This window comes from Coregonus clupeaformis, chromosome 9 (genome assembly GCF_020615455.1).
Source record: "Coregonus clupeaformis isolate EN_2021a chromosome 9, ASM2061545v1, whole genome shotgun sequence".
Taxonomy (NCBI): Eukaryota; Metazoa; Chordata; class Actinopteri; order Salmoniformes; family Salmonidae; genus Coregonus; species Coregonus clupeaformis.
Genome location: NC_059200.1, coordinates 29,775,466 through 29,792,821, shown reverse-complemented (window position 1 = coordinate 29,792,821; position 17,356 = coordinate 29,775,466). Strand labels below are relative to the sequence as shown.

The following is a 17,356-nucleotide window of genomic DNA, read 5'->3' as shown; positions in this document are numbered from 1 at the left end:
GTGCCATTGGAACACAGGACTGATGGTTGCTGATAATGGGCCTCTGTACGCCTATGTAGATATTCCATTACAAATCAGCCGTTTCCAGCTACAGTAGACATTTACAACATTAACATTACACTGTATTTCTGATCAATTTTATGTTATTTTAATGGACAAAAAAATTGCTTTTCTTTCGAATACAAGGACATTTCTAAGTAACCCCAAAATTGAACGGCAGTGTATATATCATTTTTTTTGTTGGACCTTGTGTGCATTTGACCAATAAAGTGATCTTAATCAAAGTGCATTTATGTAATTACCTTCTCAAAAACCTTTTAAATATCTTTGGCGACTACTAAGTATTTTTTTTACTTTCCACTTTGGGCTGGATGTGTCAATGTTTTGTTCATACAGTGGGGGAAAAAAGTATTTAGTCAGCCACCAATTGTGCAAGTTCTCCCACTTAAAAAGATGAGAGAGGCCTGTAATTTTCATCATAGGTACACGTCAACTATGACAGACAAAATGAGAAAAAAATATCCAGAAAATCACATTGTAGGATTTTTTATGAATTTATTTGCAAATTATGGTGGAAAATAAGTATTTGGTCAATAACAAAAGTTTCTCAATACTTTGTTGTATACCCTTTGTTGGCAATGACACAGGTCAAACGTTTTCTGTAAGTCTTCACAAGGTTTTCACACACTGTTGCTGGTATTTTGGCCCATTCCTCCATGCAGATCTCCTCTAGAGCAGTGATGTTTTGGGGCTGTCGCTGGGCAACACGGACTTTCAACTCCCTCCAAAGATTTTCTATGGGGTTGAGATCTGGAGACTGGCTAGGCCACACCAGGACCTTGAAATGCTTCTTACGAAGCCACTCCTTCGTTGCCCGGGCGGTGTGTTTGGGATCATTGTCATGCTGAAAGACCCAGCCACGTTTCATCTTCAATGCCCTTGCTGATGGAAGGAGGTTTTCACTCAAAATCTCACGATACATGGCCCCATTCATTATTTCCTTTACACGGATCAGTCGTCCTGTTCCCTTTGCAGAAAAACAGCCCCAAAGCATGATGTTTCCACCCCCATGCTTCACAGTAGGTATGGTGTTCTTTGGATGCAACTCAGCATTCTTTGTCCTCCAAACACGACGAGTTTTTACCAAAAAGTTCTATTTTGGTTTCATCTGACCATATGACATTCTCCCAATCCTCTTCTGGATCATCCTAATGCACTCTAGCAAACTTCATACGGGCCTGGACATGTACTGGCTTAAGCAGGGGGACACGTCTGGCACTGCAGGATTTGAGTCCCTGGCGGCGTAGTGTGTTACTGATGGTAGGCTTTGTTACTTTGGTCCCAGCTCTCTGCAGGTCATTCACTAGGTCCCCCCGTGTGGTTCTGGGATTTTTGCTCACTGTTCTTGTGATCATTTTGACCCCACGGGGTGAGATCTTGCGTGGAGCCCCAGATCGAGGGAGATTATCAGTGGTCTTGTATGTCTTCCATTTCCTAATAATTGCTCCCACAGTTGATTTATTCAAACCAAGCTGCTTACCTATTGCAGATTCAGTCTTCCCAGCCTGGTGAAGGTCTACAATTTTGTTTCTGGTGTCCTTTGACAGCTCTTTGGTCTTGGCCATAGTGGAGTTTGGAGTATGACTGTTTGAGGTTGTGGACAGGTGTCTTTTATACTGATAACAAGTTCAAACAGGTGCCATTAATACAGGTAATGAGTGGAGGACAGAGGAGCGTCTTAAAGAAGAACTTACAGGTCTGTGAGAGCCAGAAATCTTGCTTGTTTGTAGGTGACAATACTTATTTTCCACCATAATTTGCAAATAAATTCATTAAAAATCCTACAATGTGATTTTCTGGATTTTATTTTCTCAATTTGTCTGTCATAGTTGACGTGTACCTATGATGAAAATTACAGGCCTCTCTCATCTTTTTAAGTGGGAGAACTTGCACAATTGGTGGCTGACTAAATACTTTTTTCCCCCACTGTACAGGCATAATCTATGAGCAGAATTACTGTCTTAACTCACTTAGCCACGAAATCCCTAGTTTGAAATTGACTGTTTTTCTGGAAGCTGTGCTGTGCCATTTTCCCTCACGTGGGCCAGCCCCCTAGCAATTTGAGTTCTAGCCAATGGGCTTCAGACCCTCGCCACACAGCAGCGTGAGAGAGTACTGATGTGGGGCACATACCTTCACATATGTAATTTTCAGGGACCACCTTTGGCTCGTCAGCGCTACTTTCAGAACTACTGGCTAAAAAGTATGCAAAAGTACCGGTGAATCTCTTTAACTTCCCCAGACCTCAGTTATAGCATTACTCCCTCTGTCATAGTGTATATGCTGTGGTGAGGGGTGTCCTCCCCTTACCTTACCTACCTTACCTTACCCCAAGCATGACAAACAAACCACAGACCTACATACTGATCTAATTTTTGTTGTGTGTACGTTATTGTAAATGAGTGGTGGTTTACCACAGTTGACTGTAAATTGATTTCATTTGTAGTTTTCATAGCAGAACAGTCCGCATGAAACATTTTACATAATTAACTGCCAAAGTAGCACATTCTTGAAGACTTCCTGGTACTCTCATAAAATGTGCTCAGTTTATCTGAAGGGAGTTTTTTCTGTCTGTCCCTCATGACCAGACAGACTTTTAGCTGATTATAGCAGCTTTTATCATCCTCCCATTTTTCCCATATGTATATGACCTTTCACCTCTTCTTGGATATAGAAAATAACATGATAAAGAGAAAGCAAGTTAGTGCTTTGATTCACCTGAAGACTTATGATTATCTAGTCTGTTTCAATGACAAAGGGAATCGGTGTCAATGACCTTTTATTCCAGTAAATGTTTGAGGATTTCAGATGTTGCTCAGACTTACCCCCTTGTCTCTTGGTTTTAAATAAAGTTCTGGGTTAAAACAGGGAACTTGATTCATGACCTAGAGTGTATCCCTCCTCAATTACCAGTTTTGCATGAGCTCGTGATCAAAGGAAAGTTTAGAATATTTCTGATAGCATTTGTCTGTTGCTTATTTGGATTGTTTTTCTACAGATGGCGCACACTATTACAAACTATCAGTTACATTCATTATGTGTCAACTGCAAACAAGTTTACTTACTACCTTTATCCACCCAAGCAACACTCACGCAACATACTTGGTTGTAATTGACACTTGATATGGTAAACTGACAGTCTATTGATAATTAGTTTGATATAGAATGTAAAAACACGAAACTCTTGTATTTCGTGCCAGTACAGGTCTGCCTTATAGGGAGTGATGCAGAGAACCATTACATCTATGTGAACGCATCACCCCAGAACACACAGATAATCTGACCCATACACACCCACACCTTGTGACTGGCCAGACAGAAGCCTGCCACTTTCACAAAATCTTTCCTATCAGATGCTGTGCTGTCTTCAAGACATGTGTCACTGTGAGATGAGATCACAGACTCAATGTCTCAATTGCTTCCTGGCATATCTCATGTTGGGACCACTGTGTTGAAGTTTTGCAGTCTAAAGTTAATGTCACAGACTTCACTTGAGCACATGGTTCGAAAATAATTATTTTTAATTTGCTCACAAAACATAAATGAACAAAACTATCAAAGTGACTCAGATTTGACAAAAGACATTCATTTTAAAATCTCAGTATTTATGACCCTACTCTACAAGAATACTCCAGGGCAATTTTAACACATAAGTTCATTAATTCTCAACACAAACAAAATATATGTATGTAAGTTTATTCAAAGTCGGAAAACATTTGTGCAGAGAGTTTTCTTTCAGTGGCAGCAATAAGCTTCCGTAACTTCTGAACACGTGTACAAATAAATAATAAATAAAATAAATAGAAAGTTGGCCTCAAAACATTGTATTTGTGCCTGCAAATGTCCTACTTGTGCACATGTGTTTCTTTAAGGTCCTTAGTTCATGTGTGATCCGTGACAGGAGCTCCTTGAAACTCTTCAGAACCACACAACCATAGACCTTCTGTTGGAACACGTTTTGGGAGGGCAGTATTGACGTCGGTCCGTCTACAGGTTCAGGTGGGATGGGCAGGTTTGGAAAGAGGGTTTGGTAAATGCAGTTTATTTGGCTGGCCAGACCACTGGTGCGGTTCAGGGCAGTGGTGAGTTTGTTCAGCAGGGGGCTGGAGGGTGGCTGTAAGTCTGTCTGTTGCTCAGTGACTCTCTTCAGGTGTGGTAGGAAAGCCTTACAGTGGGAGTAGATACTCAGCATCCGCTCTGAGGGGTCCATGCCAGAAATGTTTGGGTCAGGAACGATGTTGATTGACATCTGGCAGAACAGCTCTGACATGTCTCCTTGACTGGCCTTCTGGAGATCAATGAAGAAAAACATAACATTTGTAGAAGATATTGGTAGCACGAGTATAATGCCTTATGATTTGGCAGGAATGTATCTTTAAAGCAGTTCTACATTTCCCATTAGACTGTGGATGATTTCATTGTATGCATGTTACACTAGGCTGTAATTCTGGACAAATGTTATGGCATTGATTTTCTACTTACATATGTTTTTAAGAGGTCCACAGATTCTTCATGTATGAGTGTAGTTAGCATGGAACTTTTTTGTAGGGAACTCCTACACTGTTGGTTCCTACATGCTACTCCAGCACTAACTGAATCAATGGCAGCAACCAGTAACAGGGAGAGCAATGCTGAGGAGCAAGATATGACACAATTTAAAATCTACGTCTACATTACTTGCTCTTTGGGGTTTTAGGTTGACTTTCTGTGTAAGCATTTTGTGACAACTTCTCATGGAAGAAGGGCTTTATAAATAGACACTAAATCATGCTACCTTAGCAGTGTAGCATGAAAATCTAAATTAGAAGTATGAAGAAGTTCTGAAACGGATATGTTGCGATAAGTAGCTGTGGTAACCGTTACAGTATGTAAAATGTATACATGCACAAAGGACACTAAAAGTTGAGTGTACATATACAGATGTAGGATCGTAAAATGATAGCTCTTTTGTTCCTGAGAATGTGTATCAACCTCTGCTGTATCAAACTAGCTCAAATTAAGATCCTACATGTATACTAAGTTTGTACCCGTGCACTGAGTACAGTCATTCATACACAAAAACAAAAATCGATATGCAATTATGTGCACAGCATCATACATTCAATGTCTGCACATTGATGTTCTATAAATACCAGTGACATTACAGCAAAGTAAAGTACAGTATGCAGATGGTTGAATGTACAGTTATAGAATATGAAATAAAGCTATCTTGGTTGTATAATGTAGTTGTACTTACTTCTTGCTGCTGATATGGACAGCTGAGGACACATATTCTTTACATGACCACTCATTTCTCATATAGTGACACATGCCAAGTGTCCGACACAAACTAGTCATGATCACTCCCCTGAAAAATGTTTTAAAAGACTGAAACCACGCATTTGTCATTGGAGGAAATGACGTGCTCGGCTCTTTCTTTATGAAGCAACTCAATTTCCCCAGAATTTATTTTTTTCAGACCTGAATTATTTTCTGTCTTTGATCTCAAATCTAAATGAATGTGTATGTTCACCACTGGCTGCAGTCTGAGCTCACTCCCACAGGGTTCACAGATACCAGATCTATCTACAACAAATATGCATTGCAGGTGTATTCATTTGTATATTGAGCACATACATTTACAAACAGCATAACTGTCAATGGATTATACTCTTTGAGGTACTGTAAATGCTGTGTTAACAAATTAATGTAATAACCTATGCGTATGTGAGGTCATTTGTTTTATACCAGTCACAAGAGGTCAACCCACTCTGACAAAATTAATCATAGATAGTACTGTCGCCCCCTAGAGTAAGTGGTTGTGAAGTTTTACAGTAAGTCGATGCATGTAGTGTTGCATTCTATTGTGAAGTCTTACAGTAAGTCAGTGCATGCGGTGTTGCAATCTGTTGAGTTGGGGTATCATAAAATGATACATGGTTGATTACCTCATAGTTACACACAGGAGCTGCATTGAATATAGTAAATACTGTAAAGCTGTGCTCTTGTCATTAGAGGAAACAAAACAGAGTGAGCGCACAGTGGTTGCTTACGTCAGTTAAGACCATGTACCCATTTTCAGGTTCATGAGAAACCCTTGCATGTGGCCTTACGGGAAGCTGTCAACACACAGGAAGAGAGTTTCTCAATAGGAGACTTTCACCAGTGTGTAAAAGACAGAGTAAAGAATGGGTCATAGTCACCAAAGTAGGCTAGGAGACAACATTACCACATCGTGAGTAGTAGGGGAGACCGGGGTTGGTTGTCCCACGGGTTGGTTGTCGCAGTGCTCTTTACTCAAAATCTAGGGGGGGGTATTTGGTATTTATTAGGATCCCCATTAGCCGCTGCAAAAGCATCAGCTACTCTTACTGGGGTCCACATGAAACAAGACATAATACATAGTACAGAACATTATTAGTGAAGGACTGAAATGCACACATTTAAAACGTCTACATATCAGTACATAGAGTGCATTCGGAAAGTATTCAGACCCCTTGACATTACAGCATTATTCTAAAATGGATTGAATTGTATTTTTCCTCATCAATCTACACACAATACCCCATAGTGACAAAGCGAAAACAGGTTTTCATACATTTTAACAAATTTATTAAATATTTAAAAAACAGATACCTTATTTACATAAGTATTCAGACCCTTTGCTATGAGACTCAAAATTGAGCTCATGTGCATCCTGTTTCCATTGATCATCCTTGAGATGTTTCTACAACTTGATTGGAGTCCACCTGTGGTAAATTCAATTGATTGGACATGATTTGGAAAGGCACAAACCTGTCTATATAAGGTCCCACAGTTGACAGTGCATGTCAGAGCAAAAACCAAGCCTTGAGGTCAAAAGGAATTGGCCATAGAGCTCCGAGATAGGATTGTGTCGAGGCACAGATCTGGGGAAGGGTACCAAAACATTTCTGCAGCATTGAAGGTCCCCAAGAACACAGTGGCCTCCATCATTCTTAAATGGAAGAAGTTTGGAACCACCAAGACTCTTCCTAGAGCTGGCCGCCTGGCCAAACTGAGCAATCGGGGGAGAAGGGCCTTAGTCAGGGAGGTGACCAAGAACCCGATGGTCACTCTGACAGAGCTCCAGAGTTCCTCTGGAGATGGGAGAACCTTCCAGAAGGATAACCATCTCTGCAGCACTCCACCAATCATGCCTTTATGGTAGAGTGGCCAGACGGAAGACACTCCTCAGGAAAAGGCACATGACATCCCGCTTGGAGTTTGCCAAAAGGCACCTAAAGACTCTGACCATGAAAAACATGAGAAACAAGATTCTCTGGTCTGATGAAACCAAGATTGAACTAAAGAACTGAATGCCAAGCGTCACTTCTGGAGGAAACCCGGCACCATCCCTACGGTGAAACATGGTGGTGGCAGCATCATGCTGTGGGGATGTTTTTCAACGTCAGGGACTGGGAGACTAGTCAGGATCGAGGGAAAGATGAATGGAGCAAAGTACAGAGAGAACCTTGATGAAAACCTGCTCCAGAGCGCTCAGGACCTCAGACTGGGGGGGAAGGTTCACATTCCAACAGGACAATGACCCTAAGGACACAGCCAAGACAACACAGGAGTGGCTTCGGGACAAGTCTCTAAATGTCCTTGAGTGGCCCAGCCAGAGCCCGGACTTGAACCCGATCTAACACCTCTGGAGAGACCTGGAAATATCTGTGCAGCGACACTCCCCATCCAACGTGACAGAGCTTGAGAGGATCTGCAGAGAAGAATGGGAGAAATACAGGTGTGCCAAGCTTGTAGCGTCATACCCAAGAAGACTCGAGGCCGTAATCGCTGCCAAAGGTGTTTCAACAAAGTACTGAGTGAAGGGTCTGAATACTTATGTTTTAAATGTGATATTTCATTGTTGTATTTTGCAAAATTGTCTAAAAACCAGTTTTTGCTTTGTTATTATGGGGTATTGTGTGTAGATTGATGAAGGGGGAAAAAAACAATTTAATCAATTTTAGAATAAGGCTGTAACGTAACAAAATGTGGAAAAAGTCAAGGTGTCTGATAACTTTCCGAATGCATTGTAGTTATATGATGGAATCATAGTTATATCCATAAACAATTACTTTTATTGAGAAGAGGAAAGGGATTTATTTCAAACCTATTTGAGTTCCATGTGTTAACTAGCATCACATTGATGTTGGGCTTGCATGTCACAATCTGACAACCATCCCCATTGTAAGCTGAATTACGTTGAAAAGACGCCTAAAATACTTATATTCCATATGTTGAAAAGACGTCTATGTTTCAGAAGTTTGGACAGCACAGTACAGTACAGTCCTGTTGAAGTTGAGGACTTGGTGGAGTGTATATTCTGTAGGTTTAGGTTTTACTTAGCACTGTGTTCTCTCCCAGGTGCTTGTAAGGGCACAGATGACAGACCGGTATGATTCCAGTTGAGGTTGTTTAATGACGCTGATTCACAGACTTTACTTGGCTCATTGCGCTCTAGCGACTCCTTGTGGTGGGCCAGGCGCCTGCAGGCTGACAGCGGTCGTCAGTTGAGTGGTGTTTCCTCCGACACATTGGTGCAGCTGGCTTCCGGGTTAAGCGGGCGGGTGTTAAGAAGGGCGGTTTGGCGGGTCATGTTTCGGAGGACGCATGACTCGACCTTCGCCTCTCCCGAGCCCGTTGGGGAGTTGCAGCGATGAGACAAGTTCACAATTGGATATCACGAAATTGGGGAGAAAAAGGGGGTAAAATACAAAATTTGTAGTTAACACAAATGTTTACAGCTTTAATTTTTTTACTTTATCAAAATATTTAATTTTCATCCAAATATCAGATGGTTACTGTTTGTTTTATTCAGCATTGATATGACAATTTGAGTGTAGTAAGAACTACAATGTCACACTACTGTATGTTGAATTTATTTTTACTTATTTATTTTAGTTAGAAATACTGTTCTATAAATAAAGGCTTTACTTTTTCTAAAACTTTGTAAATTGGTTTAATTATTGCTGAAAAGCAAATGGCTAACACTGTGACAACCAACCCCATACTGTGTGACAACCAACCCCAGGATGGGGCTGGTTGTCACTAGTGGACAGAGTGTGTTTGATGGCTTATAACTCCATGTTGGAATAAGATACTCTATAAGGATAAAAGGGTCCCCATTTCAACCCAAGACCTTATAAATAGTTTTATAACATATACTGGTGCTGAAAAATACACTAATTAGTCAAAGTGACAACTAACCCCTGTCTCTCCTACCCTGTAGTGTCTGTCTCTGTCCCCAGCACCAAACCAAGCCACACCTCGAAGGCTATTGAAACCTACAACATTTTATTTTGTCAGGAAACTCCTGTTAGGTAAATCTGTGTTTCAGCTTTGTCATCAGATGAGGATTGTCCAATTACTTTTCCGTTTATTTTGTTTATAACCAATAAAAATCATGCTGCTCCATTTTCAACCACAATCCCCAAATATTTGATTGAACCAACCATGACCCCAAACAATTATGAATTTTCAGTGATGACATTTGTGAAATTAATCACCAAAGTGGGGCAAGTACTGAAAACGGTCATTTTTAAAAGAAACATTTTGCTTACTCATGACATGATGTAAGAATGATGCATGTTGTTCATTTCTGCTTGATTCAGACTTGTTGATGTTGATTCAACCAGTTTTTTGGAGGTGAGCATTTTATTCTGATTTACATCAGCAGGGACTCTAGTTCTATCAGATGACTGACTGTTTGAGAAAAGTCAGGGGGAACTCGTACGACCACATCCCTGTCAGCACAACTCAGGTAAGGGTAGAGCGCCTCTACCACAACTCCTCTACCATGCATCCCAGGGTACTTTCCATTTAGCCAATGTTTAAAAGGCTGCTGCTGATACCACAGCCAGTCAACACTTCGAGGAACTTACAGTTGAATTCTTGCCAGTGAATACAGACTTAAAGTCAGTGAGAATGTCCCTCCCCTACAGCCAGATCAAACAGATACACAGTCTGCATGGTAAGATGGTAGGCCACAGGGCATCGAGGAAACACAGGAAGCCGTGTAACTTCCCTCACCAGCAGTTAACACACAGCACTGTGGGAAATATGGACTGTCCCTTCTTGTGAATCTGACATGCTATAATTATTTTTGTATTTTTTGTGACTCCTTACGGTATGCGGTTGTTCTGGTCAATAACACTTTGCCAGGTCAGTGTGTATACTGTATATAATGCATATGGTAACAATACAGGAAATAATAAAATAATTGCACATTGACAATGGATGCAGGATGTTGATGCAGTCATCATGTTTCAAGATAATTTATTTTATTTTGTCTCTGTGCCACACAGGAAATGCTGCATGGCTTAGTTTAGGAAAGTCCCCTTTATTCTAGCTAAATACATATTTCTTGATAACTGAAGTTCACATAAACACTTTGGTTCATAACAGGTTTGAACCAGGTTTGAACCATTTGTCAACAAAAGTTACAATCTGAAAAACCTTCCAACCTCAAAATATGTTGCATTCAAAGGAGTAATTTACAGCAAATCATTCCAAAACTGAGGCCTATAGTATAACTTTGTCACTTGAAGTCTAGCCACGAGCCATGAGTCTGGGGGTATCAACAATGCCATACTGGGTTTCTCACATTGAAAATATTAGTTGTATTTCGAATTCCATAGTTAGTTCTCTTGCATTTGTGTCAGATATTATACCATTCTCAATCTCACTTGCCCAGCCCACCACTATGAAGAGCATGATTTCCATCACTTATCAATGTGTTGGAAATAGGACTGGGGAGTGGGTTTGGAGGCAACTGTCAAAATACCAGGGTTGCATTCAAGATCTCAACACTAAACAATCTTTTGAAACTGTTCACCCTGGACACTTTGAAATAGTTTGTAACATCTATAGACAGACATTCAATCTGGTCTTCTATCTGTGTCAAAGGACCACGAAGGCTGATGGTGATATTAGAAATCAAGCACCAAACCATTTCCTTCCCAGTCACTGTAATGGACACATGGTGCAACCTTATGTGCAATAACAACAGTGAACACTGCAAAACATTGTACATCTGGTAACTAAACAGCTATGACTTGAATGCAACCCAGAACAAAGCAACCACCTGCCAGGTTAACCATTAACAGACATCTTTAAAAATGATGTACTTACAGTAATTCTGTGATACCATTAAACTGTTTTTATACAATCTGATAAGTCTGCAGTGATTTGTTTTCAGTATGTTGCTCTACTGTATTACCATGTCAGTTATATTTGTGACAAAAAAAAAACGTATTTCCAATTAAAATGTGAAGTTCCTTCATCAGTAATCGACCAATGCTTCTGTATCTCCTAGCTAGGTTCTCAAATACAAATATTTATATCAAAAGTTATACAGCACAATTCTCACCATTTTCCTTTACAATACCTTTTGATTAGTGAACATTAAATGATTCACAAATTTGAATGGAACAAACAATGGTGTTGGCCGTGCTAAACAAACATGAAGGAACAACTACAAATCAAAACCGCTTCATAGGCACAACTTAAATAAAGGCATTTGTGAAATTGTCATATCTAATATGGCGCTTATGTTCAGTATCAATAGGCATTAAAACAAAAATGCTATGACCACTTTTATTTACAAACGGCTAAAATCTCGACAGATTCATGCTTTACTTCACAACCTGAATGTCTTTAAAGTGCATGCAATAATAAGCAGTTTTACTGAGTTGAATCATTGTGTTAAATACACACCTTGATTAAACTGATGCCAATAATTCCTAAATACTGAACGATGGAAAATAAATACTGTAATTATTTAAAAAAGTGAAGGAATATATTCTTTAGCACAATATGGAATTAAGTAAAAGCTCTCCATAAAACTGTCTACATACAACCTCTGACACCGTCCCCATACCTTTTTCTAGCTTACAGTATTCACATACAGTATTACTCACATTCTCTGAGAAGAAAGACGAAGCAGCTAAACACCACGGTGTAGTCCGCAGCTCACATTCCACAATCGCAATGCCCCTCAATGTAACATACGCATTAAGCATTATCTGAACATGATGGGTTAATACTTAAACATATCAAAGTGCTCATTTTTACTAAAATTTCCTGAATTCATACCAAAAGGAGGATGACAGCATGGAGAAAAGAGTCAGTTATTATTTTTAATAAGCATTTTTTTCTCAATCTCCAACGCGTTACTTTTCAGTTACACACACTTGGTTTGTGTTGTGAATGAATCTTGTTTTATTTTCCTCCTTTTTAAGTTGCACATGACTGCGCTATGCTGTGGTGTGGTATCTAAAAGACTGTAGAGAGAAAGAGAGAGAGTTATCCAGCGTTGTCACTGTGGAGGTTGACAGTGAGACAGTGCAGGCACGTGTCTACACCATACACCAGAAGAGAAGAGTCCTCCACACACACATCCATTTTCATCTGTCGTCCTCCTTGGGGAAGTCCAGTGATCCTAAGCTCCCAAACCCCAGCCTAGCGCTCTCTGCATCGAAAGCGTCCATCTCCCTCTCCTGCCGTTCAAACAGGTGCTTGATCCTTTCAGTGCGTTCCTTCTGAAGTGAGGCCAGCTCCTCTTCAATCTGAATCCACAATAGTGAATATATAACAATCAAATAGGTGAAGTGGTCAGTTTAAAGAGGTGAGTCTGTGTTACTTATAAAATAATAAAAACATACCTTTTGTTCCAGGTGGGCCCTGCGTAAGGAGACTTCCTGCTCCAGCTTCTGCAGCTCCTGCTCGTGTTGGGCTTCTGTCTGGGCCTTGGTCTTGCTCTGGTAGGCATCCAGGAGCTCCACCTCCTGCTGCAGCTGCTGCTTCAACGCCTGGCACTCTCTTTGCTGCTCCTCCTCCAGACGCATCTGGAGGACAAGAGAGCGAGAGAGAGAGGGTTAAACATACATGTAAGTAAAGTAGCCTTGCACAAGCTGGAACGACTCATAGGAGCAGGAGCTTATCTCCTGTTTCTGTAGCATGATGTACAAATACACCCCCTGGACAGGACGCTAGTCTATCGTGGGGCCTTACCCCAATCTATCTCCTTAAAGCTAAGTGCCAAGCAGAGACTCTTCGGGTCCCATTTTTTCAGTCTTTGGTATGACTCGGCCAGGGATCGAACTCCCAACCTTCCCATCTCAAGTCAGACACTCTAACCACAAGGCCACTGAGTTGGTAAAAAATGAAAAGCATGTACCAGCAGAGATTGTGTGGCTGTTTGGAGGTTAAGGGCCCAGCCAGAGCCCGGACCTCCCCTTACCGCTTGTGAGGCCATCATCTCATTGATGCTCTGCTCGTACTGCTCGGCCAGCACCGCGAGCTTGCGTGTCTGCTCCTCCTTCAGTGACTTTAGGATGGCCTTGTGCTCACTCTTAGGAGAGACCTCAAGCTGATGGTTCCTCAGGGCTTTGTATTGCTTGTTCTGCACCTTACACGTGTCCTGGAACTGTTTCTTGATCTGCATCTCCAACATCTCCAGATGGACAAATAGAAAGAAACAATGGTAAGAAACATACAGTAATTTTGCCGGTTTTGGGTGCCGGCTGAGCTTCAGTCTGACCAGGGGTGCAACGTTAATTCAAGGGTCTTTGCCTAGATGTGCAGACACACAATGATTCATCATTGGCTCTTACTAAACCAAATTTACAGTGCAACAGCTGCAGTATAGATTCTATGCACCTTGAGGTTCCGGGGCTGCTGCCTCTGTTCCAGGGCGTGCTTCCTGTGCAGCTCTCTCTGCCGCCGGCCGTTGTACTCCTCCTGGTTCTCCAACTCGGTCTGGTGCTGCAGGCGGATCAGATCAACACGGAGCCTCTGCAGCGTCTGCAGCTGCCTGCGCTCCAGCTCCTGAGTGGACTCGTCCTGTCGGATCATCAGGGCCTGCTCCATCTCCTTCTGGGTCTTCTTCTTATTCAGCTCCTGGGACGGGACATATTCCTCATCTTTCCATTTCATTTCAAATATACAATACTTCAGATTTGTACAATGCAAACTAGGCCATTTAACAAAAGAGGCAAAGTTGAAGAAAGCAATCATACAATAGACTGATAAAGAAGGTATATAAAAGCACACATCTATCAGCATCATGGGCACTGCATGTTGTGAGTAAGTTAGCTAACTAAATCTCAGAGAGGAACTGTACCTCTCTCATTTGCTCCTGTTCAAACTCGTGCCTCCTGACCAGTGTCCTGCGTTTCAGGGCCCGGCAACTCCTGTCATAGACCAGCCTCTGCTGGTCAAGGAGGTGGGCCTCATCGTCAGCCTGCGAGCGCTGCACCGTCTCCTTGTGTCTGGACAGACGCTCCTGCTTCTCCTCCTTGGGCGTACTGGGGTCCTCATACATCTCCTGCAACCCCCAGACAAGAACCAGGGCTTAGTGGTCATGGGAGAAAATGCATGGAAAATGCAAACAATTTCACACAAACAATGTTAATGATTTATACGTTTACCTCTTTGATCTTCTCTTTACAGAGCCTGTACTCTCTTTTCTGGTTGTCTAAGAAGGTGGTCAGCTCCTTCTTTTGCTGGGCAATGATCTGTTGCTGGATCCTCTTCTCCTCTGCTGTAGCTGCCTTTAACTGTACGGTAACATATTAAATGTTCCAGAATTAGAGGTTTATCACCTCCCTTCGATGTTCTGTTTAAAATTCTGACATTATGCTGAAAGGGCAAAATTCTAAGGATGCTATCTAATCAAGGAGTTTGAACATCTTCAGTTTACACCTCATTCATACCAATCCGAACCTACTGTCCTACCAGGCTACAGTACGTCATTCACCTCTTTGTCTGTGTGAACGGCATGCCGTTTGGCCAGTCTCTCCAGTTCTATGTAAGTGTTGTTGGCGTGGGTCTCCACTTCTTTCTGCAACCGGAGCCTATGCTCATCCATCTCCGCCTTCAGCCTGTTCTCCAGGGCGATCAGCTGCTTCTGGTGCTGCCGCCGCGTGCGCTTATAACCAGACATCTGCTCCCGCAGCTCAGAGTCCTGCTCATGCTCCTGGATCTACCTGGTGACCTGGACACAGGGGTCAGGGGTCGGAGGCCACAGAGAGAACGGTCAGGGGTGAAAAGCAAGAGGGCCTGTGAAGGAAGACGACTGTAGAATTAAAATGTACTGTACTGTATCGTTCAACATGGACGAGTACCCTAGTCATACTCTGTAATAGACTGTAAAATACAGAAGAACAATGTTCTTTGTGAATCTGACTCATAACTTGACATATTTTATTGTCTTTGCAAGAATACCTTAAATGGAATAGAATCCTCACAAAGACTATATACAATACACCTAAAGGTAATATATAATCTGAGTTCTAGTCCAACACCTGTAAAGTCCAATCAATTATAACTAAAGATCGCCTCTATGACCACCTGTCACAAATCCTGTCATAAATGTGACACATACAAACACACACACGCAAAGGCATATGCACACACACACACACACACACAATTGTTAATTGGTGGACATTCCTGAGGATTATTAGCTACAGTATCTGTGGATAGCATTTTCCAGGGCAGGAAATAATGCATACTGCTCCTCTTCACTGATTGATCATGGCTGCTTGGCTCAGATTTCATGCTAGTAACATAGCACATGCATCATCAATTATGGTAGCTACATACATGAACATGAAGAGGGTGCCTTGAACGTAAATGTGGTGTTCTTCATGCTAATATATCTGTCAAGTACATACTGTATATGTAGCCACAAATGGAACGGTATGAGCCTGGTTTGCAGGCCTACTATTGAATGGTAATGGTAAAGGTACAGCTTGTAAATCAATAACAAAAAACACTTGAAATCACGATAAACAGACATCGAAATAGATTTTATATAAATCCAAACGATTACACACACATAAAATAAAGGCAGAGGGGGGGAAACGGAGGATGGAAAAAACAACACTTATTAACGGGATCTGGTTGCCATGACTACAGATGTGCAGCTGAGAGGACGGAGAGGGAGAGAGAGACCCCCCATTTCTTATGCAAACAACGCGGAGAGGGAGCCTGCCTACCAAAGATGCTGATGATTTGATGGTGACAAAGCGTTCAGAGATCTTGCAGTCGAGAGCCCGGCTCTTGTGAGAAGAAGTAGGCCGCAGCTCTGGCCTGGCGTCCCTGTGCACAGCCTCATCCCTCACGCAAGCATGGTCCTGCAGGGGGGGAGGAAAAGGAGGAGAGAGAGGGGGTGGGCACTTCCCAGGCCCTCTGTGCTCGCTGCTGCTGCTGCTATCGCTGCCGTGTCTCCCAGCATCCAGCACACATCCTGCTTTAAATGCATCCTTCCCCTGCGTGGTCCCTCGCTACTGCCTGCAGCTCCTCGCTAGAAAAGAACAGGGCATCGCAGAGTGATCGCATGCATCGCCAGGAAGGCATCAGCTGAAGGCAGTCCTTGTTTCTGGCGTCTCCACTTCCTGAGGAGGAGGACCCAAATGGATCCGGTGGGAAAGGGTGAATTATACAATGCCTATAACAGACAATCAGGACAAAAAGAAGAGGAGGAAAATTATAAAGAGAGATTGTTGCACTCCTCCTCTCTGTACTCAAAAAAAAAAAAAAAAAAGATTATGAGCGGTATTCCTTTTATTGTATTCCCATGATGATATGTTAGGTGATCTGTGAAAATATGCAAATCAAACACGGATCCATCCAAGGCATATTTATCCTATTTATCCTCTTTCTTAGATGGTTGTTTCTAGTGCCTTCTATTGATCTCTCCAGCTCTCTCACTCGCCATCTCTCACACTCCCCTTTTTTTCTTTTAAAGAGACACTGCAATGTTTCACAGACTGGATGGAAGCTATACAACGATACTTTAAATTCATTACATGGTGTGGCTTCCTTAATTAAACAGAATGTTGCTGATTCTTGATACAGATTTGCAAACATTTCTGAAGAAGGTCATTATAAAAGTGTCATACAATAGTAGTATTGTAAAAACTACTTATAATGAATACTAGTTCAGAGGACTGGCTAATAGGTAACCTACTGTACAGATAACGTGATTACCCTTTACAATAACTTTAATGAATAAGCCGTTATAAATGCTTATACGTGTTTTGTAAATTATTATGTAATTCTAATTGTTTATGAATGCTTAAATGTTTACAAATAATAACATTGTAATTCATGAATAGGTACACCATTTATAAATATGTACAGTGCCTTCAGAACGTATTCAGACCCCTTGACTTTTTCCACGTTACAGCCTTATTCTAAAATGGATTAAATTGTTTTTTTCTCTCATCAATCTACACACAATACCCCATAATGACAAAGCAAAAACAGGTTTTTAGAAATTGTAGCT

General features: G+C 41.5%; 2 protein-coding genes across 3 annotated transcripts; both read right to left on the bottom strand.

The window, feature by feature from the left end:
- Positions 1-2,061: 2,061 nt before the first annotated feature.
- Positions 2,062-5,384, bottom strand: LOC121574386. Its single transcript, XM_041887005.2, has 3 exons — positions 5,297-5,384; positions 4,543-4,691; positions 2,062-4,348 (listed from the first exon to the last, which is right to left on the bottom strand). The coding sequence occupies exons 1-3, from the start codon at positions 5,349-5,351 to the stop codon at positions 3,875-3,877; spliced, it is 678 nt and encodes a 225-aa protein (XP_041742939.1). The 5' UTR covers positions 5,352-5,384; the 3' UTR covers positions 2,062-3,874.
- Positions 5,385-10,300: 4,916 nt separating this feature from the next.
- LOC121573808 (serine/threonine-protein kinase TAO3) lies at positions 10,301-17,038 on the bottom strand. 2 transcript variants are annotated; one of them, XM_041886118.2, is made up of 8 exons: positions 16,065-17,038; positions 14,822-15,123; positions 14,493-14,621; positions 14,186-14,389; positions 13,723-13,962; positions 13,304-13,516; positions 12,726-12,908; positions 10,301-12,629 (listed from the first exon to the last, which is right to left on the bottom strand). In XM_041886118.2, the coding sequence occupies exons 2-8, from the start codon at positions 15,005-15,007 to the stop codon at positions 12,468-12,470; spliced, it is 1,317 nt and encodes a 438-aa protein (XP_041742052.1). In that variant the 5' UTR covers positions 15,008-15,123; positions 16,065-17,038; the 3' UTR covers positions 10,301-12,467. The 2 variants fall into 2 exon arrangements, with proteins under 2 accessions (XP_041742052.1, XP_041742051.1); XM_041886117.2 differs by having other exon boundaries at positions 14,822-15,058.
- Between the last annotated feature and the right edge of the window lie 318 nt (positions 17,039-17,356).

Coding starts and splice junctions, on each gene's coding strand:
- LOC121574386 (XM_041887005.2), bottom strand. CDS start 5,351: ATGAGTGGTCATGTAAAGAATATGTGTCCTCAGCTGTCCATATCAGCA. Junction 4,692..5,296: donor GTCCATATCAGCAGCAAGAA/GTAAGTACAACT, acceptor CTTGCTCCTCAG/CATTGCTCTCCCTGTTACTG. Junction 4,349..4,542: donor TGGACCTCTTAAAAACATAT/GTAAGTAGAAAA, acceptor ATTGATCTCCAG/AAGGCCAGTCAAGGAGACAT.
- LOC121573808 (XM_041886118.2), bottom strand. CDS start 15,007: ATGTCTGGTTATAAGCGCACGCGGCGGCAGCACCAGAAGCAGCTGATC. Junction 13,517..13,722: donor AGCAGCCCCGGAACCTCAAG/GTGCATAGAATC, acceptor GTCCATCTGGAG/ATGTTGGAGATGCAGATCAA. Junction 12,909..13,303: donor AGATGATGGCCTCACAAGCG/GTAAGGGGAGGT, acceptor CTTGTCCTCCAG/ATGCGTCTGGAGGAGGAGCA.